We start from the raw sequence: 25,793 nt of genomic DNA on the forward strand, positions 1-25,793 counted from the left end.
GAGCAGAGTGCGGCCTGCTAGCTGAACGCTAGCATCGGGTATTCCCGGGTGAAGCCAGGTTTCAGTGATAATCAAGGCACAGCAGTCTCAAACATAGCGATTTCCCACTAGTTGTAATTCCAGGTCGTCCGTTTTTTGCACGAGGGATCTGGCGTTGGAGAGATAGAGGCTCGGCAAAGGTGGCTTGTGTGGTTTGTTTTTTAGCCTCAGCATAATGCCGGACCTACGGCCCCGCTTTTGCTTCCTCTCCCTCCGTCTGCGCCTCCGCCTAGTCCCGATAACAATCCACGGGGAGCCCGGTGGTCTCGCTATGTGATCTGGGATGTTGTGCGTGCGAAGAAAGTCCAGTGAAACAGATGTTTGATGCTGGTCACCGATGTCTATGAGACTCTGGCGGGTGTAGCAAACTTTGAAAGTAGAGCCGATGGTGCAGAAAAAAATAAGAAAGACATACAAACTAAGCAAACTAAACAAAAAAAAGGAGTACTGAGACGGAGAGCCGTAAGCCGCTGCAACAGTGTGCGCCGCCATTAAATGCATTCGCATGGCAGGAGGCCCTTTATAGGCTGCTGCTAATTGGCCCTCAAAACATACTACTATCTGGGGTTACCTAGTAAGCTAAACTAATAAAGCTACATAAGCTTTATTTACACAAGCTTGTGTAATTTTCCAGCTTTTCTTTTTACCTTATAAATATTTTCCTTATGGCAGCACAGTGTGTGTGTAACGGTTTATACTGAGGATGATGTCACTTAATGTTGCAAATAATATTTTCTATTGAAAGTAGAGGGGAAAATGAGAACAGACAGAGTCAGAGCTGAAAAATCATCCTGTTTTATTTTCTTATTCTTTGTGAAAGCCAGTTTAGAGTCACCAGTGAAGATCCGTGTCTTTGGAATGTGGGAATCAGCCTGAGTCCTCAAAAGGGGAGAACATTCAAAGTCCACAGAGAAGATCAGGAGATTAAACCAGGAACCTTATCCACTGCATCACCACATCACTTCTTCAAACTAACCTCCAGTGTCCACAGAACTTATTCTTTTACATAATCATTATTCTGGTTTATAGAAATTGATGAACCTGGCCAACTATCAGTAGCATTAGCATTGTACATTTTAATCATTTAGCCTATTATTTCTTTGGGGTATGGATAAATTCATGTTATTTATAGGCATTTATCTTATCTGTGCAGAAAATGCACTACATGGCAGCATTTTGCCTATGCAGGCTGTGAAATAAATAGAAATGCCCAGCAAAAAATTATATGTCTCATATAAAGAATCATATGAGACAATATGACTCATGTGACCATTTTGAACCCCACCGCCCATATTTCACAGCCAGCAGAGATAACACACCTGATGTCTGGCTAACAAGTAGGAAACTACCCTATGGTGTCATTTGTTAAATAAATAATTCGTGTATTTTATTATCCTGAGTTAATCATATTAATCCTTCATTATGTGAAGGATTCTTTACATGATCTTATTTGTCAGTCTTGGTGAAGACAGCGAGAGTGAAATCTGCAGTGATGTTGGGTTTATAGGTGGATGGGATGATCACATACTCTCCAGGTTCCAGACTGTGGAGTTCAATATGATCTCGCTCAGAGCTGTAAGTCTTTTCTGCCTTCACAGGCCTGTTCCTCTGAAAGAAATCCTGTTGCAGGCGTCCTTGTGGGGTCTGGGAGAAATATGAAGGAACTTTAGTGAAATACTCTCCTGAGTCTCAGTGTACATTGTTATTAAAGTTATTAAAATGCTGAATTTACTTTTGGTGCACAGTCAAGTTTCATATATTTGTTATTGTTTGTACTTACCCCTGGTGGAATCTGTTAATTGGAAAATGGTAAGAATAACTTCATTAAACTGTTTCGCAGGAACCAATTTGCATAGAAACTCTAAATAATGAATTTGAAATCAGTGAAGGCATTTTTTCATTATTATTGTCTTACTAACTTAGCTGCTAAATTAGGAAAAGTACTCGTGTCTTAATAACAGGGTGATACAATTGTTTTAAAGATTTAGTTTCTTGTCCTTTGGTATTCAGTTGCAGTATTTAACAATTATTTAAATTAAAGGAAGCGGATTCAGAATGAATACCTTATAGATGTTAAGTCCATATCGGTCGAGGCGTATCTCTTTGCGATTCCCCTGCTGAGGTTTCTCCATCAGGGAAAGCACGATGTTTTTGTCTCCTGGCTCCTTCTTGTCTATAACAGTCACCTGGATGCGATACTGAGGGTTTGTTGCAAAGGTGGCTACAGAGAGGAAACAGTTTATTTGTTAGTTACAGGTTTTAGAAATTTATGGTGGGTTTTGTGTTTGTACAGATAAATGAAAAATGTAAAAACCAAAATATTCTTTTAGTGATAGTTAAAGTTTAGATAGGAATGAACTTGTCTCACGGTGATTCACATCGCCACCTGCAGATTTCCCTGCTACCCAGCTGCCATCATAAATCCTGCAATTCCACTGACATTTTAAGTCTCCATCAAGAAAGTTAGGGGTCTCACAGCAGATGGATACTTTAGCAAAATAGGAACAGAAGTCCTCCATTTGCATCCTGAAAGCCAGATGAGCAGATAGAGATAAAATAGGAAATAAACATTAAATATCAAGCAGTAAGACATAAACTCTTTGGTATTGCATCAAAACAATTGTGTGATTTTTTTTTTTTGAGTTTTTAAAAGCTTTTTTAAACTACTGAGCGTAAATAGTGTGCAAAATTTCTAATTTACCAGAACTCTCCATCGTTACGTTTGCAACACTTTTTTCGAACTTCTGGACTTACTTTGTCCCACAAATCTGACCTGAGAACACAAAACAAATAAGTTAATGACAGACTTTAATGCAGCAAGACAGATATATCTAATTTACAATTTCATTTGACTTGAAGTTCTTAAGTTGTTCTTCTTTATAACAGAAAGCATCCTGTGGTCATCCACCACTATTGTTCTCTGTGAATGTCTGGCCATTTTTATTTTGCACATGTATATGTGCATATGTGTTTTCTCTCTCTCTCACTCTTTTTATGATTGACCACTAATGTTGTTCCAACTATATTGTTTATCTCATGTTTAGAAATTCTTGAACTCCCTGCCGTGGTTTTGCAAAAAACAGCTTTTAATTAAATAATAATGATAATAATGATAATAGTAATAATAATAATAATAATGAGTTGATTATGTGTAGGTGCAACACTAGTTAAAATTGTGTCATTGTCAGTGGTATATGGACATTGTTTGTTGTTTGATTAAGTCAAGTACTTGTCGCTCCATTTTCCGTTCCACTCCTGTTTGCCCCATGGGTTCATGACTCGCACCAGTCGTACTTTGGAGCCGTTTAATTCCACCTTCAAATGAAATAATAAAGTTTTTTTTTAAAAACTAAATTCTTCTTTATCATTATCACCAAGTATTCTTTAATTGATACTGTTACAATTTTGCTGCAATGAACCTCTTACCAAAAGCCCTTTTCCTAGATGGAATATACTTTTGAAACTCAAGGATTTACCTCAGTGATGCCTGTGACAGAATAGGCATGCCCATCTACCAATCCAGTGTTGGCCAATGCATCCTGAAAAAGACACGTAAGATGAATTACGTATTGAGGGTTCTTTCGTTTTGATTTTAATTATTGTTGTTTTGTTTTATTGTTTCTCTAGAAATTTATTTCTCACCTTTTTATGCAAAGTCCCACAGCAAATCAGTGATTTGCACTTGGTGGCTCTGCTTAGTGTCAGCCAGAGTTCATCACAACTCGGTGCGTTGGCCTCTGTGGGATGGTAAATCTGGTTCACACCTCCAGTGAAATCTTTGCAGGCCTCTGACGATGACCCACCACGCATGTCTGCGTATGAACCACAAACTCTGAAGGAGACAGACCAAGTAGGAGAAACATTTGTTAATCTTGTCTGTGACCTTTTGAACTGATTTACATGAAAGTGTGTGACGTGGTTCTGTACTTGGCATATGCCTTCTCCAGCAGAGGAGCCCAGAACTCATTTCCACATTTCGAGGAAACAGACAGCAGCTGCTTGTTGATCGTTGGCAGATAATCATCGATGACAACATCTATCCACTTTCCAAACCTCCAGAACTGAAACAGAGAAAACAGCTTAATAAGGATTAATAACCAGTGTATTGTGTTTCTGTTTTGTAAAGGTATTCTTTAGACACATTTATTAATCCTTTGTTACCCGGAAGTGAAAGATTCCTGCATAATCCTCAAAGGACTGGTCCATTGGTACAACTTGTGCCATCAGATTTTTTTGGAAGGTCAGTGCAGATATTGCAGACAAAAACCAGCAGTTACCTGATAAAAGAGGGAAACTAATAGTTTTCTCAAGCTGCTGGAGTTAAATTATGGAACAGTCTAAAAGCAGAAATAAAAGAAAGTAACAACATAAACCAGTTTAAAATAAAATATAAAAAACTAATTTTAAACAAATATAAGAATGAAGAAAACACTGGGGCTGCTCCGTCTCTGGGCTGGGGCCCTGGCCGGGCCTCAGGGGCTTGGGTCCTGGTTGGTGTGTTGCCGGGGTTGTGGGCGGGTGGGTGTATGGGGCCCGGCCCTGGCGCAGGGTGCCGCCGGTGCATCGAGCCACCTGGGGGGCTCTTCAACTGGTGGGGGAGGTTGTCACATCTTGCAGGAGCTTTCCTCTCTTCAGGAACTCTCTCTGCAGGAGGGGGAGATACAGGAGAGGTGGAGGAAGATCTCAGCCTGGGCGTCTATTGTCTAGTGTAGTCTGGAAGATGAGTGGATGATGGGATGGGTGCAGTTTTCTCTGTGGTGGGGTCGGGTGGACTGTCCCGGGCTCTGTGGGGCCGGGCAGCGCTGCCGCACTGGGCCCCGGTCCGGATGGGCCTGGGCCCCCCTTTCCCTGGCGGGTTGCAGAGTATGGGGGTGCCTACTGGGGTCAGCGGGGGAGCTGACCCCAGGGAGGGGTTACTTGCCCCTCCCTTCCTTCCCTCCCCATCTCCAGCTGCCTCCCTCTTCCTGCTCCACCACAATCACCCACACATGCAGGGCCTTGGGGTAGGGGTGTGTCACCAGGGTGCAGGGGAGGCATCCCCCCCTCTGTCCCCTTCTGGCTGCCTCTGCCTCAATTTTATCCCACAACTTAGACATTCACATTACTCACACTCTCATTACACATACATATAGGATCTTGGGGGTGGGCACGCCACACAGAATCCAAATTACCATCAGGGTGTACACCTTACCCCTGGCGTCGTTGCCCACCTCTCAATTTTAAATACACGTAGACATTGAGGGCTAGCAGGAGGGGCTATGCGCTTACCTGCTGCTCTGGCAGGTAGCTCCATGCCCTCCTGCTGCTACGGAGTCGGGCCGGTCTGCTTCTCCCCACCGCAGGGAAAAGGGTAACACCACCTGGGTCTGGGTGCAGTTTCCCCCTCCAGGGGCAAGGGTACCCAGACCCGGTTTTTAGAGTACGCTTGGGGAGAGTGATTGTGTGTACAGCGTCTCTTTATGTCTGTCTCCACGTTGGTTGAGTGTGGAATAATTGCTTATGAGAGCATGAGGGTGGGAATGGATGTTTGTATCTGTGTGTGCCGTGTCTATATGTCAGGTTGGGTATCAGACGCCACCTCTCTGGGGACATCTCAGGCCCTCCAAGGTTTGGAGGCCTATCTCCCCAGGGAAACCACCACTTCCCCTGCCGGTGGCGGACGCCCTCAGACATCGGTGCGTTGGTGGTTCTGTGTGTCCGGGGGTGGGCGCCCAGGTACACACCGGCTCACTCCTTGGCGGCTGCTTATCGGGGCCTGGAGCCTGGGGCTCGCTCGGGCCACTTCGGAGGCGGGGTGCCCTCGGCCTCTCGGCCAGGAGCTCGGTCACTCAGGCACAGCTGGCTGCCGGCGGAGCTCACGGGCACGTCACTGCAACCCCCCCTGGCTTCTGCTCCGCGGCTGCTGAGTGACCCCTCATCTGGGACTCTCCTCAGCTCTTTCTGGGATAGTGACGCGGCTGCCCCTCTGTTGGTCTTCCTTGGTCTCTTGTGTTCTGGGGGCCTCTGGATGTCTGGAGTTTTGATCTCCTCCATACCTGCGTCATGCCCTGGAGGACGGGGCAGTGGCCCCCCACACCCTCTAGCAGATCATTACATGAAGGAACCTTTTAAAAAAAAAAAAAAAAAAACCAAGCGCGTCCATGCTCACAGGTGTACACACAGGTGATCACACACAAACTACACCCTTTTTGGCTCTTACCTCAAAGCACACTGTGCACTGTCGATCTTACGTGCTGCACAATAATGTTTAATATTTAGTATTTACTGTCATATTCCCATAGATCATTGTGATGATGTTTATTACTCTCGTTTTCTTCTGCTTGCTTTCTTCTTTCTTTCTCAACAGGTGATCCAGGTGATTGATATATGTATTTTTTGTCTGCTTATTCTGTTGGTTTTTGGTTTTTTGCCCTTTTCCCCCGTCCCTCTTCCCCGCTGTTTTTCTTTCCCTCTTTCTTTCTCCCCTTTCCTTCCCCCAGTCAAGTCTGTCCCGTATTCAGCAAGTGAAAATAAAATAAACAATAAAAGGTGAATCAAATGGACCATTACGGCAAGGCTGGGATGGTCCATTTGGTAAAGTAAATCCGTTGGGCATCTTTCTTCGCCTTTAGATAATAATTCTGATGGCAAAAGAACCAAACGGGACAGGTTAAAAAAAAAAAAAAAAAAAAAAAAAAAAAAAAAAAGAATGAAGAAAACAGGGTAAACACAGGACCGTAACTGAAGGGATGTTTTGGTTTGTTGGTTTCATTATTTGTGAATCTGCAAATTTACATATTCTGTCTTTATTTATATGAAAGAAACTATATTGTGATATTTTTTTTTTTGTTTTGGTTTCATTTGTTTGTTTGTTTAATTTAAAACTAAAAGAAAATTAAATGACTGAGATGTAAAATCTGAGGGGGTAGGGCCAAATAAGTGTGTACATCTACCTACTCCTTTTCAAAAAAAATGGAATGATATTATGTAATGATCGTGAACGTATATGTTTAAAATAAAAATGAACTGAACTGTGGAACATAGTTGTCATTGTCATTAGCTATAAATAAGAAAGTTTTGCTTACCTACTTTGCCTTGTCCAAAGTCAAATCGTGACATACCATCTGTACAGAAAGCAGGCTTATCCTTCTTTCCTTGTTCTCTCAATAAATCCTTGAAAAGACAGTGGAGAAAAATATGATGTTGACAAGCATTTAAAAAGAATCTGTACTCCCTACTGTACAGAAATGCTAACTTACAATCCATCAGATTTGAAAGTGAAAGAAAACTAAATATATTTAAAAAAGTTTTACTGCTGGTCGAAGCCATTTCACTCCACTCTCCTCTGAGGGACTCATGTCAGGCAGATCACCCAAAGAACAACCGTTTGGTGGGAACTCATTGTCCTCAAACAGTTGTCCTCCTTTGCGGATGTAGTCAGCTTTTATCTGAGCAAAGTCTTGATTTTTGAACTTGGCAGGGTTGGAGGGGCTTCCTTCGCTGCCATCTTGGTAACTCAAGTTGATGAGACAAGTTTCAGATTTAGCCATGGTGATCAAAGTCTTCAGACAGATCCTGGTACAAAGAAAAAGAAAATATTCTAAGACACCTAACTCCGTGTGAGAGCCTACCTGTGCACAGTGATAACCAACTGATCCCTCCTTGCAAGACGAGTTCCTTGAAATTGCAAGATGTGACATGCTCAACACACACCCTCTTTTATATATGACAATGTATTACATAAGACTGGAATTCCAATCCTAAAGATGTAGGGTAGTTATAGTGTAAATTTAAAAAGGAAAAAAAACACCAAGGCGTTCCCAGGTCAGCCAAGAGATATAATCTCTCCAGCGTGTCCTGGGTCTGCCCCGGGGCCTCCTCCCAGTGGGACATGCCCCAAACACCTCACCCAGGAGGCGCCCAGGAGGAGTGTGACCCATTAAGGTAAAATGGTGGAGCATATCAAAACGTACTTTGGGACTGTAGTTTACTGAATTTTGATACTGCAAGTGACTGTTTGATTTAATGATTTCATTTTTGTTTCTTGTACATCACTCAGTAAACCATTTTAGTCCAACTTGAAGATCTTGTTGCATTGTAATGTATCCTATTTCCAGATAAAGGTATAGTAAACAGTTATTTGTGTGAAAAGCATGGGAACAGGTAGGACACTGAAGTTACAAGTGAAGTGTGAAACTGCAAGGAATTTTCTGAAAACCAGGGGAACAGGAACTGATAACAAATCGGAAAGATAAAAAAAGAAAGTGGAAAATACCTGTCTATTTCAGATGGTTGAAGCCAGGATTGCTACACATAAATAAATACAAAGGCATGTGAAATTATAGGTATAGATCTCATGATTAATTAACAAGAAATAGATTTTAATTTTTAATTAACAGAATAACAAAGAAAAACAAAATCTGTCCAGGCTGTAAAAGAAAATCTGCTAAAGAAAATAGCCACAGAGTAATCAGTATTCATGTCCAACCATTGTGTCAAGTTATCCTTTATTTTATCCAGGTGAAGTCTCATCGAGATTTAAATCAAATCAAATCAAATCAAAATGTATTTCTATACCGCATAATAATACAACAAAGTTGACCAAAGTGCTTCACAGTTGGTCAGAGCAATAGCATAAGACAGAATAATAAAAAAAAAAAAACAGTTAAAAGGAAGGCAGGAAACAATATGACAATTGTTTGAAACAAAAACTAGCCACGAAATAACATACTAGTTTGAATCAAAAGCCAGACTAAAATAATAAGTTTTAAGACGCAATTTAAAAGACTGGATAGACTCGGAGGAACGAATATAAGGAGGGAGGTTGTTCCAGAGTCTGGGAGCTACGACAGCAAAGGCCCGATCACCTCTGGACTTCAGACGAGACCTCAGTTGCGTCAAGAGCAATTGAAGAGAGACCTAACACCTTAGACAATTCCATGAATCAGTCAGACACAATTTACAGATCAGAATGTAAATATGTTCAGTCCGTAAGTCCAGACAACATACCAAATTTGTTTGCGTGTTCTTTATCATTGCCATTTTCCGAAGAATTTTGGCAGAAGAGCATCTGCAAGGATTTGCTGATGACTGTGCTCACCTTTTACTAGATTTTTTTTTCAGCATTAGTTGTCATTACAATATTTGTGTCATTACAAAAATACTAAATAATGAACAGCTGTGAGACAAAAATTAATGTAGTAAATGTCAAGGAGGTAACGTCAAGGACATGATAAAAGAAAACCAAAGACAGCATTAAAATCTGAGTGCACTGTATCATGTCCAGTCCAGTGGATTGACGCATTTAATATTATATAATTGATAATTAGAGTTATACATTTTTCAATTCTTTTGAAAGAATGTAGGGTCTACCTTACAACATAAAGCACCTTGAGGCGACTGTTGTTGTGATTTGGCGCTATATAAATAAAATTGAATTGAATTGAACTGAACTGAATTTTGAAACTTTAACAAGAAGCTGCTGGGGGGGGTTTCTGCTGACCACAAGGTGGTATCACTCTGTTATGGCCTCAATCGTAGAGTAAGCACAATCTTCCCAGGGAGTGAACATGAAAGTCTTTGGGAAACTAATAGTTTTCTCAAGCTGGATTATGGAACAGTCTAAAAGCAGAAATAAAAGAAAGTAACAACATAAACCAGTTTAAAATAAAATATAAAAAACTAATTTTAAACAAATGTTTGGCGTCCTAAACGCCAAACATGCCGACCAAGCTGGTTTGATTACTTCAGTGTCGGCTACACAGGCCATCCCTTTAGGGAAATGCTGCAATGGGACACCCCACAGCCTCTCACGAGAAGTGGGAGAGTTCAGCCTCAGTATAGTCATACGCCAACCCTCTGCAGCAATAGGGATGGGGCCTGTTTCAATACACCCCCTCCACCAGGAATAAGTGAACAAGATGGGGACCTTTATAGGAGTCTCTCACCTGAATTTACACCTTCCAACTGGCTAGGATCTTCAATACACCCATTCCATACAGAACCTCGGCCCACCTGGAGGCCCAGCAGCAGTCCACATCCAGCTTGGCTGGACCCTTCAAGGGCCAAGTCTTTTCACGGGGCGGCAGACCCAGCCTGTCCTATCCCTGTATACATCCGCCCAATTGGATGAGTTATTCAAGCATGTTGAGCGACTCTGGCAGGTGGACGTAGTGCTTTCCATATCCAAAAAAGAGGTTACTCGGTCGAAACAGGATCAGCAGGTTGTGGCCCTGCTCGAGGCAAGAACAACTTGTATAATGGTCGATGGAGTCTTCAGGTATACTACACCTCTACTCCATCACGCACAGATGCCGCCATTGAATGCACCAAAGGAATCAGTCATGCCCATGCTTCGAAGCACAGAAAAGGTCCTGCTAAAGGATCCCAGTCGGGCTGATGCCTACAGGGCAGAAATGCAGAAGTTGATCCAATCAGGAGCTGTGACGGAAGTTGTGCACAAGAGTTGGCCCAAGGAGAGCTCACCGGAAGAAGCCAAAGTTCTGGTGGGTGAGAGAGTTGCTGAAATCGGCTGGCTTCGAGTTACGTCAGTGGGCTTGCAATGATCCAAGTGTTCTGAGCCATTTGCCTCTGGACCATAGATCACAGAGTCTGGATCTGTGGTTAGCTGAAGAGAAATCCAACCTGCCGGAGACCACGTTTGGGCTCAGCTGGGACTAGAATACGGACTCCTTGGGGTATAAGCGCAGGCCTGTGTCCTATGAGGTGCCAACCCTCCGAAACATCTATAGAGTTCTAGCCTCACAGTACAACCCTTTGGGCTATCTGTTACCCTTCACCACTCAGGCCAAGCTCCTCCTCAGGCAGCTATGGGATAAGAAGCATGGTTGGAACCACGCAAATCTCCCCTCCACCCTCCTGCAAGCTTGGTTGGACTGGGAGGCGGAGCTTAAATTTTTACCTCACCTAACCTTCCCACGTGCCTATGTTCCTTCCAGTGCTAACTTGAAGGGAGCCATCCATGAGGTACACATTTTTGCTGATGCTTCTGAGAAAGCTTACGGAGCGGTGTCTTATATGAGGACTGCAGAACAAGATGGGCAAGTTCACCTCACCTTCATCCTAGCTCGCTCTCATGTAGCTCCCAAACAAGCCTTCTCCATTCCCCGCCTAGAGCTCTGCAGAGCTTTGCTGGCAGCGCAGCTGGCCAGTACCCTGAGTAGGGAACTCACCTCAGCGATTGAAAGGACAGTCTTATGGTCTGGTTCGACCACTGTTCTCACCTGGTTGAGCTCACAGTCTTGCCGCTACAAGGTTTTTTGTAGGAGCCAGGGTAGCTGAGATACAGGAGTTGATGGAAAACTGTACCTGGCGCTACATAGACTCCGAGAGTAATCCAGTGGATGACCTGATGAGGGGCAAGGCTCTCACTGAGCTCAAGGTGCCTAATCAGTGGCCTAATGGACCGTCCTTTCTCCTCAATGGTCCTGACACATGGCCAGAGAACCCAAGCTCCGTGCCCAGTAATGATGAACCTGAGCTTCGGAAGACGGTCTTCCGTGGAACCTCTATCACTTCCACACCTACCTGTCAGGATGGAATGGTGTGCAACACTTGGCAGGAGCTCTTGGATGTCACTGTTAAAGAACTTTGTGGTCAGGAGATCTGCAGGCTTATTCCATGTTTATTCCAACTTGGCTGGAGCCTACAAAGCAACACCCCTCCCCCACATTGGACAATCGGACCATCTCTCCCTGTTCCTCACACCTAGGTATTCACCACTCATCCAACGTGTGAAACCTGCTGTGAGGACAATTAAAGTGTGGCCAGAGGGGACAGACGCAGTGCTCCAGGACAGATTTAAAAACACAGACTGGAATATGTTCACCCACACAGACCTGGACCAGTACGCCTCATCTGTACTGGATTACATCTCCGAAACCACAGACACTGTCACCACCCAGAAACGGATCACCATGTACCCCAACCAGAAGCCTTGGATGAACCGGGATGTTCGTCTCCTCCTGAAGGCCCGCAACACCGCCTTTAGGTCAGGAGATGCACACGCCTACAGTACAGCCAGGGCTAATCTAAAGAAGGGCATCAAAAAAGCCAAACACCATTACAAAAAGAAGGTAGAAGAACACTTCTCCAACTCCAACCCCCGACGCATGTGGCAAGGACTCCAGACCATTACAGACTACAGGACCACCAAACCCTCCCCCACATCCTCTGATGCCTCCTTCCTCAATGAGCTCAACAACTTTTATGCTCGTTTTGAGCGAGGGAACCCCACAACCACAACCATAACAGACATGACGCCAGACCACCAACCTCTGACTCTCTCCCCCACCGATGTAGGAGCGGTGCTGAGCAGGATCAATGTCCACAAGGCTGCAGGTCCTGATGGTATCCCCGGGCGTGTTCTCAGAGCGTGTTCTGGGGAGCTTGCAGGAGTGCTCACAGACATATTCAACCTGTCCTTGGCCCACGCTGTGGTACCGGCTTGCTTCAAATCCACCTCCATCGTCCCGATACCCAAAAACTCCAACCCATCTAGCCTCAATGACTACCGCCCAGTAGCCCTCATCCCCATCATCACTAAGTGCTTAGAGCAGCTGGTCTTAGCACACTTCAAATCCTGTCTCCCCCCCACCCTGGACCCCACCAATTTGCATACCGCCAGAACAGGAGCACAGAGGATGCAGTCTCCATCGCACTGCACTCTGTCCTCTCACACCTGGACAACAACAACACCTACGCCAGAATGCTGTTTATAGACTTCAGTTCAGCATTCAACACAATCCACCCCTCACAACTCATCAGGAAACTGACAGACCTGGGCATCAGTTCCCTCATCTGCAAATGGTTACTGGACTTCCTGACCAACCGCCCCCAACATGTCCGACTGGATAACCGCTGCTCATCAACAATCACAATGAACACCGGTGTACCACAGGGCTGTGTGATGAGCCCTTTCCTCTACTCCCTCTTCACCCACGACTGCAAACCTGCTGATGGTTCCAACACCATCATTAAGTTTGCAGATGACACCACGGTGATTGGCCTCATCAGTGACAACGACGAGGCCGCCTACAGGGAGGAGGTGGATCGTCTGGCTGAGTGGTGCGACACAAACAACCTGCTGCTTAACACCGAGAAGACTAAGGAGCTCATCGTGGACTACAGGAGGAATGCTGACCCACATCCACCCATCCACATTAAGGGGATGGCTGTGGAGCGTGTGAGCAGCTTCAAGTTCCTGGGAGTCCACATCTCCGAGGATCTCATCTGGACGACCAACTGCTCCAAGCTGGTCAAGAAGGCTCACCAGCGCCTCTTCTTCTTGAGGACTCTGAGGAAGAACCACCTGTCCTCAGACATCCTGGTGAACTTCTATCGCTGCACCATCGAGAGCATCCTGACCAACTGTATAACAGTCTGGTACGGGAACTGCTCTGCCTCGGACCGGAAGGCGTTGCAGAGGGTCGTGAAAACTGCCCAGCGCATCGCCGGAGCACCACTTCCTGCCATAAAGGACATCTACAGGAAGCGGTGTCTGAAAAGGGCTGGGAAAATCATCAGAGACCCCAGTCACCCATCACATAGACTCTTCACCCTCCTGCCCTCTGGGAGGCGCTACAGGAGCCTCCGGACTAAGACCACCAGGCACCGGAACAGCTTCTTCCCCACAGCTGTCAGACTCCTGAACTCTGCCTCCTGACATCTGACCCACGTTAAACTCATGGACTGAACATACACACAACCACTAGCACTTTACCACTACTGTATAGTTCTGTGTAGATAATCATTCTGTACATACGATAATTTTTAATCCCACAACTGTTTATAACTTACATAGTTCACATTTCTGTATAACTGTATATCTCAGATTTCTGTATAGTTTTTATTTCATATTTATATCCTGTTCATAGCCTGTACATAGCTTGTACTCACTACAGCCTGTACATACTTAGTTATAGAATATTCATAACATACTTCACACTGTGTACACTATAACATACCATAATAGACCCATTTCTGTAATATACTTACACATCTCTATTATTGCTAATTTATATTGTAATATATCTGTATCACGACTAAAGCACTTTCTGGATGGATGCAAACTGCATTTCGTTGCCCTGTACCTGTGACATGTGCAATGACAATAAAGTTGAATTCTATTCTATTCTATTCTAGGCGATCAAAAACGAAAGAAAACCATGAATCAGCATATGAACATTACCGGATGCTGCTAAGGAGAAGCAGAGCGAGTAACAGAGGTTTTATTAGAGACACAGCTATGCTTTTTGCAATTTGGCATAATTTTAAAAAGTTTAATTTTTTTCAGTATTGAACAGGAGAAATGAGACATTAATTTCTTAAGCAAAGGTTGTAATTGAAACCTGTAGCATCAGAATCTATGAGCTGTCAGCTTTCAACTCTGACGGGTGTCCATTAGTGCTGGGCGATATGACGATATATATCGTGTGGATGACAGAAAAGTGTCTATCGTGCTATTTGTCTTCTATCATTTCTATCCCTAATTTTATAAATTATTACATAAAATATATCATTAACCCTTTACAACCGGTCGGAGCAGGCACACTCCGTTTTGCCTAACTATTTTTAAATCCCTGTAGAATTGGAACCTTAAGGTAGCGCAATAATTTTTTTTTGCATATGAAACCGTAGGAGTTGTACTTACATCTTATTCCATTAGCTTGCCCTAGGTCACGGTTTCCTTCCACATATAGCTTTGCAAAAATTGCATAAAAAGCACTTCCAGCAACAAAAACATAATATTCCAGAAACAGGCTTTGCCGATCCGATCAGCTGTTCATAACACATCCTACGTTGGAATATAAGTCAGCAACTATCGCATGTCTGCCATTACCTGTCCAAAACCGGAAGTGACGTCATTTTCGCGCAAAATGTAGTTTTTTACCTTCAAAGCCTATGTTGGTGTTTTTAAAAGTCATGTTTGACTTTATGCTTTTCTGTATCGTTTCTGGGATGCTTAGAAGTCAAATTACACTGTTGGAAATAGTTTATTTTGATGCACATGCTGTTTTTTTGCAAATTTGCATTATAATATTTATTTTCATTTTTCCTGTAGTATATAAAAATTAGTGTATCTCAAAAATAAAACTATGAAGACACTCAAAATAAATTTCTCGTGGTTGGAAACTATTTTGTGCAACTTTTTTGTATTTACAGTTTTGAGGGATAAGCCTCTTAAATTTCTCTAACTAGAAATGTATGTAAAAAAAAAAACCAATAACGATTTTCAATTTTTTTGTAGTTTATTGCACTTTTTTGCAATTTATGTAGTTACTATGGACTTAATGCATACATATTATTAAAATTTGGGCTATAACAGTTGAATTGATGTATAGCAACTTGAAATGATAAAAGAAGATGATAAAAGATAAGGTCTGGCTCTATTTTCTCTTGCATAAAGTTAAAAGTATAAAAAAAATGATATTTTTCGCAAACAAACTCCATCTTGTGGTTTTGCGATATGGTGCTGGTTTACGTGCACCTGGATTTGCGACATGCTTTACGGTAACTCAAAACAAAGACTGCACCCTCTCCACTCGCTGTTTACAGACTGCATATTTTCCAGATGACCACAGGTCAGGTGGTATATCGTGATATATATCGTTATCGTGATATAAAATAATTCATATCGTGATAAATATTTTTTCCATATCGCCCAGCACTAGTGTCCATGTCAGGTGAGAAAGGGTCTATGAGAAATACCTCGCAGACCCCCCGCGGTCTTTTGCTACTCAGGTTAAATATGATATATAAGTCACTTATATAACTTAAAAATGTTATTGTTTAACTTTGTTCAGTTTTTTATTTGTTCCTGAATAAATCGGTTTGGCTGAGATTAAAGTTGTAGTTTTTACACACGTGAATAAACGTCAAACAGAAAACTGAGTAAACATAAGTGTGAGATTATAGAGAATTCACTCCAACGTACTGTTATGTTTGAGGGAGCAAAGAGCAGGCGGCTGAGTTTATTAAACTCCACTGAGACAGCTGGTGACGCAAATCTGGCTAGACTGTCCCATTTCAGAGTCTCGCACTCCCGGCATTCTCTGTCTTCGAAGGACCCCGCCCCTCGTAGACTGTGAAGCCCTAGGAATTGGGACAGAGTATGTGGGTCTTCTCTCTCACGCTGTGGAGCTGACATGTTGTACTCGATTTGTTTCCTCTCCAGACATTGGATAACACATCACATCTTCTGAGTGCTTCAGTTTTTTACAGCTTGCTTTCTGCAACATTTGCTGAGAATCCGATCAAACCCCTGTTTATTAAAAAGAAAATCTTTATTGTTTGTTTATTTATACATTATTGTCCACTGACTACTAAAATCAGAATTGTAACTTTTGAATTTTCAATTTGGCAAGCTTAGAAAGCATTGTTCTGCATAGATTGTGTAGTTCTGTGGGTGACTTATGAGAAAAGGATACATACAAGAAGTGCGTCCTCTTGCAGTGAATGAAATGTGTTTGTTGTGGTGATAGCGGCTTCTTGAAGGAGGTGTGTGTTTATGCGTGTGTGCATCGATCAGTTGCATCAGCATGTTGCCACCTGTGAAGAAGGACCGGGTTTCACTCAGCTCCCAAAGGTTAGTAAACACACACACACACACACACACACACACACACACACACACACACACACACTGTCTCTCATTTTCATATCTTAGTGAGGACATCTCATTGAAATAATTCTTTCCCTAGCCACCTACCCTAACCATCAAAAATAAATGTCTAACCCTAACCCTTAGTGTAAACCTAACTATAATCTAATTGTAACCCTGACAATAAAACCACAGAAATGCCTTCAAACTTGTGGGGTTGGGCATTTTGTCCCCATAAGTGACTGTTGGCCCCCACAAGTATCTGGTCTTTAAGTCTGAAGTCATTAGCTGTTTCCAGGTCCAAACTCCACTTCTGGTGAAACGAACACTACGGCAACACTGAGAGTTTAAAAACTGTCTAAATTCCTTGATCTTTAATAAAATAATCAGTGTGGCTGCTCTACCAGGTGTAACGAGTAAGTTTAAAATCCAAGCATCCATGAAAACAGGATTTATAAAATTTAACAGAATTAGAAGGTAGCAGGGAGTTAGTTTGCTAATTTCCATCTAAAGATAATATAGCATGTTCTGACTGTGGGATTTCTGAAAAAATTAAAACGTACAGCTCTGGTATCACTTCCAACATAAATGAAGCAGTGACGTTTGTAGGGTTACTGAAGTTGGGCTAGCTGGTATATAATCATGTGCTACGTGGTGGCTAGGAACACAGCTATGGTTAGCATAATATAAACACTGAAACTAGAGAATGAACTTTTTCCACTCGATAAAAGTTAACGTGAGGTTTCTCGATGGTTAAGGTCAAATGCAATCGCATGTCAGGAGGCTGTAGACGGACCAAACTTCAGTCATCAGAACAACTGAGAGAATCCATCTACAATTCGAGGTTAGTCAGTAATATACTGCGCCATGGGCTGGGCTGTAGTTACATCGTAAGGTTTTAAAAACTCATCTTTATAACGTCCTGCCGATGAATAGTGGTAATAAAAACCGAGAGAGGCTGACAAAATAAAGCGATTAGCCCAGTGGTGGCACAAGGTTTCAGCAGCAGCCTCTGATGTTAACTGGCAGCCCTTTATAGGCTGCTGCTAATTGGCCCTCAAAACATACTATTATCTGGGGTTACATAGTAAGCTAAACTAATAAGCTACACAAGCTTTATTTACACAAGCTTGTGTAATTTTCCAGCTTTTCTTTTTACCTTATAAATATTTTCCTTATGGCAGCACAGTGTGTGTGTAACGGTTTATACTGAGGATGACGTCACTTAATGTTGCAAATAATATTTTCTATTGAAAGTAGAGGGGAAAATGAGAACAGACAGAGTCAGAGCTGAAAAATCATCCTGTTTTATTTTCTTATTCTTTGTGAAAGCCAGTTTAGAGTCACCAGATCTGTGTCTGGAATGTGGGAATCAGCCTGAGTCCTCAAAAGGGGAGAACATTCAAAGTCCACAGAGAAGATCAGGAGATTAAACCAGGAACCTTATCCACTGCATCACCACATCACTTCTTCAAACTAACCTCCAGTGTCCACAGAACTTATTCTTTTACATAATCATTATTCTGTTTTATAGAAATTGATGAACCTGGCCAACTATCAGTACCATTATCTTTGTATATTTTAATCATTTAGCCTATTATTTCTTTGGGGTATGGATAAATTCATGTTATTTATCAGCATTTATCTTATCTGTGCAGAAAATGCACTACATGGCAGCATTTTGCCTATGCAGGCTGTGAAATAAATAGAAATGCCCAGCAAAAAATTATATGTCTCATATAAAAAATTATATGAGACAGTATGACTCATGTGACCATTTTGAACCCCACCGCCCATATTTCACAGCCAGCAGAGATAACACAGCTGATGTCTGGCTAACAAATAGGAAACTACCCTATGGTGTCTTTTGTTAAGTAAATCATTCATGTATTTTATTATCCTGAGTTAATCATATTAATCCTTCATTATGTGAAGGATCCTTTACATGATCTCATTTGCCAGTCTTGGTGTAGACAGCGAGAGTGAAATCTGCAGTGATGTTGGGTTTATAGGTGGATGGGATGATCACATACTCTCCAGGTCTGTGTAGTTCAATGTGATCTCACTCAGAGTTGTAAGTCTTTTCTGCCTTCACAGGGCTGTCCCTCTGAAAGAAATCCTGTTGCAGGCGTCCTTGTGGGGTCTGGGAGAAATATGAAGGAACTTTAGTGAAATACTCTTCTGAGTCTAAGTGTACATTGTTATTAAAATGCTGAATTTACTTTTGGTGCACAGGCAGTTTCATATATTTGTTATTGTTTGTACTTACCCCTGGTGGAATCTGTTAATTGGAAAATGGTAAGAATAACTTCATTAAACTGTTTCGCAGGAACCAATTTGCATAGTAACTCTAAAGGGAACCCCGGCCACTAAGACATGTTTGCGCTAAAATATGTACTGTGCTTTCAATAACACATATGTGGTATTAAAATACGCTAAATGTTTTCCTTTTAAGCACATTTTATATAAAACTGATTTACCAGTAGGTCGCCATTGTTATTTACTTCTCAATGCACTCTGGGTAGTGATGTCATATTTGGGCAGCCCTTGTTAGCCTCCGTGACCGGTATCCGGTCTTTAAGTGATAACGTAATGAATCGTGCTTCCGGGCCCAAGGTACAGAGATTGAAAATGTGATGCCATTCCGGGGTAAAACCGCAAAGGATTGTGCATACGACTGGCAAACGGTATTAGCACACGCAGGCTTTCATATGAAAACAGTCACACAGCGATAAAAAGAAACACAAGAATGGCAAGAAGCTGTTGTATTATTAATTGCAATAGCCGGTCGCATGACAGACACGGGAAGCCGACGGGTAAAGAGATCGGTTTTTATCGGATTACGTCGTGGAAGAGAAATTGTTTAAGCCATGTTTCCAAAGTAACAAAGAGTCGACGGATGGCCGACGGATGAATTTTTACAATTTTACAATTTTGCCTCTTTCTTGTAAGATTCTATAATAGAATGAAACAATAATGCCAATAAGTTAAATGAATTACAAAACACTCATTTTTTTTTTCTATTAGATCTGAAAATGTTGTGTAATACTACAACCTGAAACGACAAATAGATTGCGTTTGCCTGTACAGGAGATAAAGGAAAAAAATTTAACAACAGCTGTGAAATGGAATAGTCCAAATCACCAAAGTAAACTGGACCTGGGCTTGTTGCAGGGATCTGAAGTTACTCAACATTTTGTGAGTGTATGCACTCACACTTAGGACCATATAATAATAAATATGTGCGTGATGAAAGTTAGGCAGCACGCTAACGTCCTTACTCTACTCTGTATGCTCGTATGGGTCTGACCCTTTCACTCCTTTGATTTTTTTCCTCGTACTTTTTTTGTTTGCCTTTTCGTCAAGTCTGACTTTGTACGGACGTGCCGTGTTCACCGTCATTTTGTACAGAACTGTTTTTGGGGCAAATAAAATGCAAGTAGAGATTAAAACCGCAGAATTAATGATTACCGGTGCTGGAAATACTAGTGCTTGATGCAGTGTTTTGACTTTGTTGCCATTTATACCCACAATGCAATGCGCGAAAGTCATGTGGTCTGTCAATCTCTATTCTCTGCCTAAAGTTTTTACTGGTTCAATCATTTTTTAAAGTGTGTCGTGTTTTCTTTATTACTTTTCTTTATTTTTATTTTTCTGTGTTCAAATAGCTGTTCAGCACTTTGTTTGAAAGTGTTTTATAAATAAAGTTATTATTATTATTATTATTATCATTATTATTATTATTATTATCATTATTATTATTATTATTATTATTATTATTATTGTTGTTATTATTATTAATTCCGCACTGAAATAAGTACAAAAGATAATTCTGAGGGTATCAGTTTTTATTGCAATCCCAAAAAAAGAAAGTTGCAGATATAGAGAATTGAACAGTATGTGAACGTATTTATTTGCTTTCACCATTAATGCTGCTGAGTTACTATTACGCCTATGCCACCACATGTTTTACTTTATTTTTTATTTTTTTTATTAAGTTTGTATAATTTGCTCAAACACAGATATTCATCACTGTTGAGGAAGTTATATCACTAACTGTCTGGTCCTAACTCCATCCAGGCTTTTAATAATAGAATGGAGGAGAGTTAACTGTCAAATAATCAATTTCCTCATTTGTGTCACAACAACATTAAACAAAAAAAATAAAGAAAATTGTTGACATTATTGGTCTAAATGACTTTGGGGATTCCCCAAGTAATGCCACCCCCCCCAAAAATCCCCAAAACTGCACCCCTGAAGCTGGCTCTAAAACTTAGTTCTAGGTTATCATGTTCCCAAGCAATAATTAGCAGGTATACCTCTCTGACCGTGGCACCCTAATAGTTTATAAATGCCGCTGGTTTGCCTTTGCTGGTAACTTTCATAGAATATTGAAAACTTTTTGTACAAATAATGAAAGGAAATGGTCAAAAAAGATCATATATTTGGCCACAGTGATTTGAAAGAAAGAAAAAGCAAAAGAAAAAACAATAATTTCAGCATGGCCACCCCTATAAAAGCTGTCCAGCTCTCATACTGGTGCATTAAGACATAAAAGTCTGATTGCAGGAATCTTCTCATACAGTTCTCCTGATTTGGTCTGGTCTAGTTATACATCGAGATGACAGACCACTGAAACAAAAGAAAAGGCAACTTTTAGACTTATGATTTATTTAGGTTATGGCTAATTTCTGCACTGTAATGGCTCTGTATTACAGTTCTCCCATGTATGTGTTCTGTATTTACTCAAAACTATAGTAACATAGATAATGGATGGATGACTGTAAGAGTCATTTTCTTTTAGATTAGCTACACTTAACACGCCTGTAACAGTAAAAGGCAATTCTTACTTATCCTAATATAATAATGAAACACAATAGCAAATGTTAATCAATAGTAACACTTCAAAAAGAAACTGCATACTTAGGTGAAAAGAGGTCTGCACCATTAACGAGTATTAAGTGGAAATATACTCGCCTCATCCCAGTTCAGGTGGATTACGCCATCAGATGATTTGCCCTTGAAAATGTCTGTGTAGAAAACCCCCATGCAACAGATGTCTAAGCACATTTTAAAACAGATAAATAATGTGGATTCATTCTTCGATTTGTGGTTGCCACGTCGCTTACCTGACATCTTATCCAGGCGCAACATGAGGGTGATGAACTCCTCCAAAGAGGTGCTGGAGAAGCCTGAATACCGAAACATCATCAGCCCCACAATGCCATCATTCACATCCATTCCTGGTAAAGATACGAGGAGAAAGTGACGAGTTCTCCAGTTATAACGTGAATCAAGTTCCAAATGTGTTATTACACTTAAATGTGTGACAATAATTAGTGTTACCTGCAGCTTCCATCGCCTTCTGGAGCTCAGGGCTAGACAGGGATCCATTTTCATTCACATCACAGCGATGGAAGAGATTCTACAAGGAGGATGAACTTACATTTAGAAGCAAGTAGTTTGAACATATGTCATTTTTTTGTTATAAACTGCAACTGTTTTTTTGAGGAATAAATCTCTAAAAGTTGGAGAAATAATTGAATTCCGTCTAAACCTTGGAGACTATACTTGGTGCATTACCTTGTATTCTTGAATCTTCTTCCAGAGAATTGAGAATTCAGCAAAGGTCATCGTCATCCTTTGGTCGAGCTGTGCAGGTTAAGGATATCTTACAAAAAGCTCTTATTTCCAGTAGAAATGTGGTCAGCTCACAGTTTGATAATCAGCTTTGATAATTTTGGGTGTGGCATGACATGAAAACAAAAGGAAAAAAGCTGCATATTTAGGATACATCCACCAAGGCAATCATACTCCTGCAGGTATCCAAACTAAAGCCCCTGTGGCCACTCCCTGTGAATGGTTGAAAAACATTAATTTTCTTGATAAAAGCAAACAAATAACCACAAGAAACAAATGAAGATTTTGAACTTTTTCATAGCACAAACAATCATCTTACCATGAGGGAACCTGTCATTCAGGAGCTTCTGGAGTTGTCTAGGAATTAGCTCATCATTCTAACAAGAGGCAGAGAAACAATTAAAATGTATCAGTGCAGATGAAATGGATGATCTGGGAGAAAACAGTTAAAGATTTAAGGAAAGAATACAAAAATATTAACACCTGATTAGCGTAGAGTTTAAATAAGGCATGATTGGGATCATCATCAGTGACTCTCTCCTTGTCTTTGTCACGGATCTACAAGACAGCAGTAGTGTAAAATAGAGGCTAAAACTGACACATCAAATTATACAATACGGTCTTTTCAAACCTCAGAAAGATGGTCATTATCTTCATTATCATCTCCTCCATCATAGGACCTGGATGCAGAAGAGAAAATTTGGCTTTGGCTGAAAAGGTTAATTAGTCTGAATAGTTGAAGATAGTCTGATTGTCCAGCTATATTGATAGCTGGACAATCAGCCTTCTCTGAAGTTGTAATCAGGCCAGACAACACCTTAAATGAGGATCACACTATTGACTGAGAAAGACACAGCGCAGTACCTTCCCCTGACCTTGAATGAATAAAAACTACAGCTGAATGTGTTGATTAGTAAAGGAATGCCAGTTTATTATGACTGAACAATTATGAGGGAGTCGCTCTCCCACATTTTACAGTCTGTAGTGATAACATCTGATCACTGGTTAACAAAGAGAAAACTGCCCCATGGATTCTTCTGTAACTAAATAACTAATGTGATATCATGATAAGGTTTGTTTTGTTATTTTGAGATTACCTAAATTAACTTAAATGAATGCTAATTTAACTCTTTATAAGGGGATAAAATATCATATTAGATTTGACTTTCAGCCAAGCAACCATCCTATTAAAATAAGGCACTTTGGAATAAAGGTCTTCAGTGGGACATATATGTGAAATGTCAGAGAAAGCCTTTACCTGATCTTAACATCAGCTTTGGTGTAGACGGTAAGAACAAAGTCTGCAGTGACGTTGGGTTTGTTCGTGAACGGGATGATCACATACTCTCCAGGTTCCAGACTTAGGAGTTCAACCACCTCTCTGAAACCAGTATAAATGGTTGGTGCCTTCACAGGACTGGTCCTGTTAAAGAAATCAGACCCCAGGCGTCCTTGTGGGGTCTGGGAGAAATATGAAGGAATGTATATGATGAAATTGTTTCCCAAGTATCAGTGTATGTTACTCAGGTTAATTCAACGCTGACTTTACTTTCAGTGCATAGGCAACGTTTCATATATTTATCATTGTTTGTACTTACTCCTGGCCGGACCTGTTGATTGTAAAACAGAAACAAAAGTTTCATTCAGCAGTTTTGCTTGTTTCCATGGTAACATTCAACAGTGAATGAGAAATCAGTGACGGGCAGTGTTTCCAAGAATATGTGTGGTTTCTTTCTTTTGTTTTTATGTTACTAACTTAGCTGTCGTGCTGGGTAGGTACTGCTGCTTTGGTAGTAATGTCATTGAATTTGTTGTTCAAAAGTTATTTTAATAGCTTTTAACAATTTATTTTTTTCTTCTTCACTATTCAGTTGTAGTATTTAACAGTTATTTATATTTCAGGAAGACCATTCAGAATAAATACCTTATAGATGGTAAGTCCAATGGAGTTGAGCTTTATCTCATTGCGAGAATCCTGCTGAGGTTTCTCCATCAGGGAGAGCAAGATGTTTTTGTCTTCTGGCTCCAGCTTGTCTATAACACTCACCTGGATGCGATACTGAGGGTTTGTTGCAAAGGTGGCTAGAGAGAGTGAGGAAACATTAACAATGCAAATAACATTATGAGAGATGAATGGTGTTTGCATTGTGCTTGCACAGATAAATTGATAGAGAAACCACAATATTCTTTTACTGATAATTAAAGTTAACAAAGGAATGAACTCGTCTCACAGTGATTCGCAGCGCCTTCTTCTACCCTGCCATCGTAAATCATGCATTTCCACTGACATTTAAAGTCGCCATCAAGAAAGTTAGGGGTCTCACAGCAGATGAATACGGCACTGAAATAGCGAAAGAAGTCCTCCAGTTCCATCCTACCAGACAGAGTAGCAGATAGAGATTTAAAAAAGGAACATAAACATTAAATATCAACCAATAGTATAAAAACTTTGCAAAATACTGCATACTACAAATTGATCATATGATTTTTATTTTTTCAGAGCTATTAGAGCATAGAGCTTTAATATGCTTTAATAGCAAAAAAAAATTTCTTCATGTGGGACATTTAATTAATGAATTTACCAGAACTCTCCATCATCACGGTCGAAACACTTTTTTCGAACATCTGGCCTTACTTTGTTCCACAAATCTGACCTGAGAACATAAAACAAATAAGTTAATGACAGACTTCAATGCAGGAAAACAGACTTGTTTTTGTATATAAATGTGTATATCAGCCATGATATAACTATCAATCTATATAAATATATAAATATATGAGCATTTGTTTTTTTGATTTGCCTTGTTTCTGGAGAGTATTTTTCATTTTGTCATTTGGATGGAAGATGCTTATTTTGTTTTTATCTACAATAGAAAGGATCCGGCGATCATCCACCAATATTCTGTGTTGTGTGCGTTGTGGGTTTACAGTAACAGCTTCTTAATCCAAATGCCAAACCTGGAATTATTTCTAGATGTTTAACTTGCTTAGGTTATAAAAAAAAAAGAAAAAGAAACTAAGCCACGCCTGTCAATCAAAAGAGCTTTGGAGTGAACTGTGTAAAGAATTCTGATTATAAAAAAACTGTATAATAAAGTTATAGTTTCATGTTTACATATGTTTTAGTACACAGCTAGAACTGACAAAAATTCTGTCATTGTTAAAATAAAAATGAACCCAGTCATGTAAGTTGATGTTTGATAAAACCACAAACTTGTCGCTCCACTTTCCGCTCCACTCCCGTTTGCCCCATGGGTTCATGATTCGCACCAGTCTTACTTTGGAGCCGTTTAATTCCACCTTCAGGTGAAATGATAAAGTGAAAAAATCATAAATTAGAAATGCCTTTGCATCATTATCAGCAGGTACTGATACTGTCACAACTGTCCTTTTCCTATTTTCAACACACTTTTGCAGCTTCATAATTTACCTCAGTGATTTCTGTGATAGAATAAGCGTGCCCATCTACCAATCCAATGTTGGCCAAAAAATCCTGAAAAAGACAGTTAAGATG

General features: G+C 40.8%; 2 protein-coding genes across 2 annotated transcripts in view; both read right to left on the reverse strand.

The window, feature by feature from the left end:
* Positions 1 to 818: 818 nt before the first annotated feature.
* On the reverse strand, positions 819 to 7,696 carry LOC100702045 (calpain-3). Its single transcript, XM_005462323.4, has 12 exons — positions 7,332 to 7,696; positions 7,104 to 7,191; positions 4,201 to 4,316; positions 3,967 to 4,100; positions 3,682 to 3,871; positions 3,516 to 3,578; positions 3,269 to 3,354; positions 2,741 to 2,812; positions 2,408 to 2,565; positions 2,103 to 2,260; positions 1,820 to 1,831; positions 819 to 1,683 (listed from the first exon to the last, which is right to left on the reverse strand). Exons 1-12 carry the CDS (start codon positions 7,566 to 7,568, stop codon positions 1,486 to 1,488), a joined length of 1,512 nt encoding a protein of 503 aa, XP_005462380.1. The 5' UTR covers positions 7,569 to 7,696; the 3' UTR covers positions 819 to 1,485.
* Positions 7,697 to 20,469: 12,773 nt separating this feature from the next.
* Positions 20,470 to 25,793, reverse strand: part of LOC100701772 (calpain-1 catalytic subunit-like) — a 29,123-nt gene continuing 23,799 nt past the window's right edge. The window contains exons 7-22 of the mRNA XM_005462326.4: positions 25,710 to 25,772; positions 25,494 to 25,579; positions 24,862 to 24,933; positions 24,511 to 24,653; positions 24,204 to 24,361; positions 23,878 to 23,889; positions 23,538 to 23,740; positions 22,911 to 22,959; positions 22,763 to 22,837; positions 22,599 to 22,656; positions 22,434 to 22,492; positions 22,223 to 22,291; positions 21,986 to 22,064; positions 21,769 to 21,882; positions 21,617 to 21,669; positions 20,470 to 21,271 (exon numbers count right to left, since the gene is read on the reverse strand). Coding sequence (XP_005462383.1) covers positions 21,245 to 21,271; positions 21,617 to 21,669; positions 21,769 to 21,882; positions 21,986 to 22,064; positions 22,223 to 22,291; positions 22,434 to 22,492; positions 22,599 to 22,656; positions 22,763 to 22,837; positions 22,911 to 22,959; positions 23,538 to 23,740; positions 23,878 to 23,889; positions 24,204 to 24,361; positions 24,511 to 24,653; positions 24,862 to 24,933; positions 25,494 to 25,579; positions 25,710 to 25,772 — 1,320 coding nt within the window. The 3' untranslated portion in view covers positions 20,470 to 21,244. The remainder of the gene's footprint in view (positions 21,272 to 21,616; positions 21,670 to 21,768; positions 21,883 to 21,985; positions 22,065 to 22,222; positions 22,292 to 22,433; positions 22,493 to 22,598; positions 22,657 to 22,762; positions 22,838 to 22,910; positions 22,960 to 23,537; positions 23,741 to 23,877; positions 23,890 to 24,203; positions 24,362 to 24,510; positions 24,654 to 24,861; positions 24,934 to 25,493; positions 25,580 to 25,709; positions 25,773 to 25,793) is intronic.

Source organism: Oreochromis niloticus, linkage group LG10 (genome assembly GCF_001858045.2).
Source record: "Oreochromis niloticus isolate F11D_XX linkage group LG10, O_niloticus_UMD_NMBU, whole genome shotgun sequence".
Classification (NCBI taxonomy): Eukaryota; Metazoa; Chordata; class Actinopteri; order Cichliformes; family Cichlidae; genus Oreochromis; species Oreochromis niloticus.